The following is a 7,998-nucleotide window of genomic DNA, read 5'->3' on the forward strand; positions in this document are numbered from 1 at the left end:
TTATCATTTAGAAACCAAATCAGCATAAAGTCAATCAGTTATTTTGTAAATGATGTCATTATCATTATAATCAAGGAGAAATGTAGTTGATGCCTTTCCTGGGGAAAAATGGACAGATGATTTTGCACCCACTGTTCTACACAAAATGTAAATAAGGCACAAAACAGAGAAATGTTTAAAAAACATTTTGCACCATTTCTGTGTGTTGTCCCTTTATCAGATTGGTAAGAGTTAAAAGATGTTATTGATGCATGTGGTATACTGAGCGGAGGGTTGTTGTGGGTGCATCAATTAGATCTCATCCACTACAATTTTTTTGAGAACAAGTTTGTATCAAAGATATAGGTCTAGCAGGTGTCAAATACATTTGTCCTAACCAATGCTGCTAAAAATATAGATCATTTAATATTCACAATCTATTATCCTTCTTTTAATCTTTTATAGGATATGAGTCCAGTATCCCCATTAGAAATCATCAGAGCATTGTTTCAATTATCTTACCCATAATAAGGACTATATTCAATCTAGACTTAGAAATGATTCCTTTCTCTTTGAAAATGTGTATGGCCTGTGGTAGCTCCATTGCTTACAACTAACACTGGTTTAATTTTTGTCAGTGAGTCCATGATGGATAAATGTACTATTAATGTCAAATTCCTAAATTCCTCTTCCATGGATTAGTGTACCAGTTATATCAATTAATTGCAAGCTTCTTGCCCATTTTTTACATGAAAGTATTTCTGACCAAGCAGCACATTAATATGTATTTGGATTTTCTTCAGATAACCATCTTCAGGACAAAGCAAACAGCTTACCTTTTCGTGGATAACATAAGTAACTCAACTGTGAGCCCAAAGAAAGCAGATATCCTTGATGTGGTTGGAATGCTTTATGTTGGTGGGTTGCCTATAAATTATACCACCAAAAGAATTGGTCCAGTAAGTAAGCATTGCAAAATGCACTTTTTTACAAATATTTACAATGGTGCTTATACAAGGGGAGGCTCATTTATCAATATTTGAATTTGTGAATGTTAAAGTTTCAAAAATAGAATATAAAAAGTGGATAAAAATGCAGTGAATTCATAGCCTACTCAAAAAACTTGCAGTGAATTCTTATTCTACTCAAAAAAGTTGAATTGGTAAAATTGCTAAAAGGAGAACTAAACCCTTACAATGAATGTGGCTAAAAATGCCAAATTGTATATACTGCACTTATTGCACCAGCCTAAAGTTTCAGCTTCTCAATAGCAGCAATGATCCAGGACTTCAAACTTGTCACAGATGGTCACCATCTTGGAAAGTGTCTGTGACACTCACATGCTCAGTGGGCTCGGAGCAGCTGGTGAGAAGATAAATTTAGGGGTTGTCTCAAATTATCAAGCAGAAAATGAAGTTGGCCTGTAATATAAGGTGATGCTACAGGGCTGATTATTAAATTCTGATTATTAAATTCTGAATTCTGATGCTAATTGCTAATTATCTGTATTAATTACTAATTACTAAATATTGTGACATTTATATTCTATGTGTACTGTATTTTGTGAGTCAGTCCCTAAGCTCAGTAAGTGAAGATGGGGAGCTACTGGGGCATCTTTGGGGTCACCGATCTTGGGCTGTGTACAAAATAGGGGTGTGGAAGCACTCTAAAGGCTAAGTAATAGTATATTTAAGTATAATGGAAGTGCTAGTTTTAATGCACATTCCCTGGGCCCCTGTCTCAAAAGTAAGTTTACAAAACAGGGGTTTTTAGTTACAAAGTTATGATCATAAAGTTGAAAAGCCACCATACCACGTCGAGGTAAACCCCACATGGCGGTCCCTAACTTGTTTGCCTTTCGGCCATACTGTAGTATAAAAAGTCTTACTGCATAGTAACATTCAGTGTAATCAGTGTCTGTTGAACCTTGGTTTCAGTGAAAAGGATCTATCCTCCCCCGCCAGTATGCAACTTTTAAGGGAGAGGAATTGTCCAACCAACGGCCATTTTTAAAAGTATAGGGCCCCATTAGTTTAAGGGGGGGTATGGGGTGCTATTAAAAACCACATGAAGCTCAGCCACAGCTTCTGGCAACAATACAATGTACAAAATAGGGGTGTGGAAGCACTCTAAAGGCTAAGTAATAGTATATAATAGTACATTTTTTTTACAATGATCTTGGGCTGTGGTTGCATTGGGCTGGTACAGAAGCCCGAAACATAATGTACAACATTTCTAGCCTACTTCTTTAGTTAAGCTTTAGTTCTCCTTTGAATTTTGTTAGACAACTTCTTTTGACTTCTAAATTAAATCACCAGCTTTTAAAAGCTGAATTTTTACATTCGAGTGTTTCAAGTTCTTTGTGGGGTTGTTCACCTTTGAGTTAACTTTTAGTGTGATGTTCATTTTTTATTATTTGCAGTTTTTTATTCAGCCAATCTTCAGTTTGCAGTTTCTGGAATCTGGTTGCTAGGGTCCAAATTATTGTAGCAACCATTAATTGATTTGATAAGAGACTATCACAATAAATGTGTAGCCTTACAGAGCATTTGTTCTTAGATGGGGTCAGTGACCCCAATTTTGAAAAGTGGAAAGAGTAGAAGAAGTCAAATAAAAAAAAAACTATAAAAAAATTATAATGAAGACTAATTGAAAAGTTGCTTAAAACTTGCAATTCTATAACATACTAACAGTGAACTTAAAGGTGAAGCGCTCTAAAAAAATCTCCAAAATTTGTTCAAATTTGAGTTTTTAACACAAAAAACAAGAATTTGAATTCAAACTTTGATAAATAAGCCCCCTAGTTGCTACTCTGTGCCAGAAACTCAATCCTATTATGTTAGTTGAGCAACATGTTGCAGATATAGCATTCAACAAGATCCAGGGGTTCACAGGGTCCACTAGACAATGATTGTTAAATGTACCTCCAGCACTCACCTGCCAAACACCAAGGGGGTTATTCACTAAACTCCAAATGCAAAAATCACAAAAAATTTGTGATTTTTTTAAATAAAATCAGACTTTTAAAAAATCACGAATCTTTCAGAATTTATTAAACCGTGAGGATGTCAAAGGGAGAAGTCCCAATGATTTTTTGATGTGCACTGGGTTTTGGGCAATACCCCAAAGTTTTTAGGGTGAAAATTACAAAAGAAATTTGAAAATCGTGAAAATTTGATGAAAAAGTCCAAAAAAATTCGGGAAAATGTAATAATAAATAAGCATAAAAAACCCGAGTGGATTTGATCGGAGTTTGTAGCCGAAAATATTGAGATCAATTCAGACTTTGATAAAAAAAAAACAAATGTAGAAAAACCATATTGAGTGGCAGCCTGACATTATCATGGTAAAGTACAAAATAAAAGCATGTATACAGCATGCTTAGAAATAAGGTAACACATATTATTTCTATATGTATTTAAGAGGAACACATTTGTCACTGGAATCTGTCACCAATAATAATTCTTCAGTATATTAATGTATACTGTATATATAATAAAAGGTAACAGACCCGTGCTACTGCTTCCAATGAATAGCCCATGCTGCATCTTGTGCAAAAAATGTTTTGTCTGTTTCATAATCACAAACTACAAACATGCACACAAAAGAAGTCCAAAAATATAGTAGAAACAAATTGCTTGACAAAATACGGGATGTGAAAAGCAGAAACAACTTTTTTGTTTACAGTGAATTTAATTCCTTATCCTTTAGGTGCTGCACAGTATAAATGGCTGCATCCGGAACTTCAGAATGGTGGAAGGGCACACAGATCTAGAAAATCCGACGTCCAGCTATAATATTGGTTCTTGCTTTTTAAACCCCGAAAAAGGAACATATTTTCATGGATCAGGCTTTGCAAAAGCAGGTCATTTTTTCCTACATTTCTCATAAAACACAAACCTTATGATTAATAGAAGCCTTCACAAAATATTGATTTAAAATATGAAAATAGTATCTGTCCTGTAGGTCTGGGTACCCTGGGAAAGCCACCTAGCTGGATTTAGCATATATTGGCCATGATACACGGCAATCAATCCATCACACTTGCGTTTAGGCCTACTGCAGGGCAAAATAATTAACTTAAGTGCTACAAATGAGTTATTTCCTTGGCCATATAGCACAACATTATAAATACTGTAAGTCATTTGTTTTGTGTTTCCTTTATTATAATATTTATTTTATATTTGGTTTTTTTTTTAGTTGGAGCATTTAAAGTAGGCATGGAACTACACGTGGAGCTGGAGTTCCGTACATCACGCACAAATGGAGTTATACTTGGAATAAGTGGCAAAAAGATGGATGGACTCGGCATTGAATTAGTGGATGGTAAAGTAAGTACAAACAGTTCCACAGCTGAGACTACATACACTGATGTAGTGTTACAATCTCTAAACAAGCAAACACTGGCAATCTGTGACCTACAACCATATATTCTGCAAATACAGGTATGGGATTCCTTATCTGGAAACCTGTTATCCAAAAAGCTCCAAATTACAGGAAGGTCATCTTCCATAGAGTCCATAAGCAAATAATGTGATATTTTTGAAATTAATTGATTTTCTCTTATAATAAAACAGTACCTTGTACTTGATGGTGACTAATCCATATTGGTGGCAAACCAATCCTTTTGGGTTTAATATTGAAATATCTTTAGCAGACAAAGTATGGTCATCCAAATTATATAAAGATCCCTTATCTGAAAAATCCCAGGTCCCAAGCATTCTGCATAACAGATCCCATATCTGTATGTTTAATTCTAAGCCATTCACTTGCTTTGATATGTGTAAAGCAGTGTCTTATCTGTGCTATTATTAATTGCACACAATTCTACAAATGTCCTAACATGTATTTGCTTATGGAGAACGCTGTAATTGTTTTTTGTTTTTTTTTTTTAATACAATTTCCTTTTCTTTGAAGTCTTTTGAAATTTCAAGGAAAGATGTGAAACTTCCTCTTTGTGTCTTAACAGTGTGATGACTCGTCTGAATGAAATTAGAAGGATGTCTGCAAATATACTTGCAGTTTCACAATGTTAATTATTTCCTTTTCTTTAGCTTCTTTTCCATGCAGATAATGGAGCTGGCCGTTTTACAGCAGTCTATGAACCAGAGCTTCCAGGTGGATTATGTGATGGGAAGTGGCACAAAGTGTTGGCCAGCAAAATTAAGCACCGATTAGAGCTGATAGTAGATGAGAACAAAGTGGAAGCAAGTAGCTCTAATTCTGCATCCACATCTGCAGATACAAATGACCCAGTTTATGTCGGGGGTTATCCTGGTGAGTTGGCTGTTTCAAACAGTTCCAAATAGGCATAATTAATCACTGTAATATAAATATCAGTTTTCGTGCATAGCCCTAAGACTAAGAAGATCTGTGATTAGCAGAACACTTTCCTAGTAAAGAGGAAACTAGTAATAGCATGATAGCAACTGTGAAACATCCATCCACAAGTACATTAAAATACTGTATATTATATTCTTAACCCATAACTGTTTGGGGACTTAGTTATTGGGCTTGACGGAAAAGGACAGAAGTGGGGTATGGATTGCAAGTCTGAATGGTTGTAGCAGGACATGATTTAGTTTAGTAAAACTGTGGCAGTAAATATCACATTTTCAAATCATTGATATTGGATTATACCTGTATATGAAAACAGCTGAAAAGCTTAGCTTATGCATAAAATACATATTAATGTATTTATTCTTCTTTAACAGCTGAATTTCATGCTGACATCCATCACTGTACATTATTTCATTAGATGCCATAATAATGATTTTTCCTTTCACCCTGTTTATTAAATGTCAACAAAGCAGAAACTGTGTTTTGCTCAGTAAATGTTTCCTTGTTGTCAGCCATATCTTGTGCAGCAAAGCATGTCAAAGTGGCTAATTGTAAAAACCTTTCATTAGACTATCCCACAGTTTTGCCTACAAGATGAAACAACTCAACTGCAAATTATAATCCTGAAGTCATGCTGCACTTATAAGAAGTCTGCAAGATCCACCAATATATATTCCTAACGTAAACTAATAATAACTTCCTGCATTTCATTGTAAAAACATGGTTTTCCACCATCACGTGGGCTTTGGAATGAAGTAATAAATATATTATATAAAACAAATAAAGGTGGATCTGCAAGCATCACCTCCACCTTTAATATTGCAGGGCCCAGGTCATGGTATGTATTCAGTGAAAGCATACAGTACTATTAATTGTATTCATTTATGTATTTCAGAAGGACTGAGTCAGTTTGGCCTGACCACTGATGTGAGATTTAAGGGTTGCATCAGAGACCTTAAACTTACCAAAGGCAAATCAAAACCACAGGAAATTAACTTCAGCAAGGCACTGGAGCTGGAAGGAGTGCAGCCATTAACCTGCCCAGGAATTTAACACAATTTGTTCTGATAATTAACCCAAACACATCACATATATGTGTGTATTGAAAAGAGCAGAAACTTCCTGTGTTAGCATGGTACAACATGTGTAAGCATGCCAACATCAGATGTTATTCTTATATTTGAATGTTATTAACAAATAACTATGTTCCCATATGTTGAATAAAAAAATATTATCAAAAACTGAGCTGTTATTTGATCATTGACTTATTCAAGAAGTAGAATGTCTCTTCTCTTTATACAGTATAACCATTAGAAAGCTTATTTGTCTACAGAGCCTGGGAGAAGATCACTTGTTTAGAGCATTAACATGTGCTTTTCAGTGTGGATATGGATCTTCAGGCATATGCAGCGCTTCAAGGAACACTACATAATTATTCATAAATTCAACCTGTTAATTAAAAACATATTTGATATTTGTTGCACTATATAATGCTCACTAAAAGGTTTCTTTCTGTGTCCACTTCAAATAAGTAAAGGTAAACTGCACTGAACTTACCTTTGTTTATTATATCTAAGAGTCAGTCAGCTGAGAGTAAGTGGATATAGCTATTATACAGAGTGTATTATCCTTCCCTGCAGCGGCAGCATGTTTTAAATGAAAATAATCCCAAGACTCTAGATTCAAGCAACTAAGAGGCAATATAGAGGTACAGTGTCATGCCATGCACATAGGCTGCCAATGGTAGAATCTCTGAAAGCTGCAATGCAATGAGACATACAGTATACGTACAGAAATTAAAATAAGTGATATAATGAAAGTATACTAACACAAAGATATTTCGAGCGCATTTACTTAAATTAGGTTTAGGGAATTTTGCCACCTTTAAATACATCTAGAAGGACACTAAACTGCCCTTAGCCTACACAAGGGGAATAAAGGTGAATAAATAAGCTTCTGGGGAAAATTAAAAAAAAATATATACAGGTATTGTATTTATAATTGACCACTATAGAGGAAAGAAAAAGAAAGTGTTAAAATTAAATTCTATTTGCATGGTAGTAGCACCCGTTGTGTGAGAAGGTTATGTATTTCAAGCTAATACCAAACTAAATTTTCAGAATCTGCTCAACAGCTACTACTACTACTGCTGCTACTACGACTACTACTACTAAAGGTATGGGATCTGGTATCTGGAAACCCATTATCCAGAAAGCTCCAAATTATGGAAAGGCCATCTCCCAAAGAATCCAGTTTTTTACAAATGATTTCCTTTTTCTCTGTAATAATAGAACAATACCCTGTACTTGATCCAAACTAAAATAGAACTAATCCTTATTGGTAGCAAAACCAGCTTCACCAGAACTCACAAATCAAATGATTTATAATTTAAAAAAAAAAACTTGGATGGGAAAAACTTGAATCAGCGAGTTTGGGTTAACAACACGAAAACTCGGATTGATCAAGTTTTCAAGCAAAGCCCTCCAAACCTCGAACATCATGAAGGCTATTAACATCTTCAGATGGTTCAAGGGACCGCTGCCATTGACTTCTATATGACCTCAACAGGTTTTGTGTATTTTCAGATTCAAGCTATTTCCAGGGTCAGGGTATAATAAATCTTGAAAAAATCAGGTTCTTTGAAAAAAAAAAACTAAAAACATTTTTTCTTAACCTGAA

The 7,998-nt window shown here is 34.8% G+C and overlaps 1 protein-coding gene across 1 annotated transcript in view; it reads left to right on the top strand.

Moving 5' to 3' along the window:
- LOC108716137 (laminin subunit alpha-2-like) overlaps window positions 1-6,564 on the top strand; it is a 433,274-nt gene extending 426,710 nt beyond the window's left edge. The window contains exons 61-65 of the mRNA XM_041562932.1: window positions 783-938; window positions 3,691-3,844; window positions 4,180-4,310; window positions 5,034-5,256; window positions 6,215-6,564. Of these exons, the coding sequence (XP_041418866.1) occupies window positions 783-938; window positions 3,691-3,844; window positions 4,180-4,310; window positions 5,034-5,256; window positions 6,215-6,372 (822 nt within the window). The 3' untranslated portion in view covers window positions 6,373-6,564. The remainder of the gene's footprint in view (window positions 1-782; window positions 939-3,690; window positions 3,845-4,179; window positions 4,311-5,033; window positions 5,257-6,214) is intronic.
- Window positions 6,565-7,998: the final 1,434 nt, after the last annotated feature.

Source organism: Xenopus laevis, chromosome 5L, assembly GCF_017654675.1.
Source record: "Xenopus laevis strain J_2021 chromosome 5L, Xenopus_laevis_v10.1, whole genome shotgun sequence".
NCBI lineage: Eukaryota > Metazoa > Chordata > Amphibia > Anura > Pipidae > Xenopus > Xenopus laevis.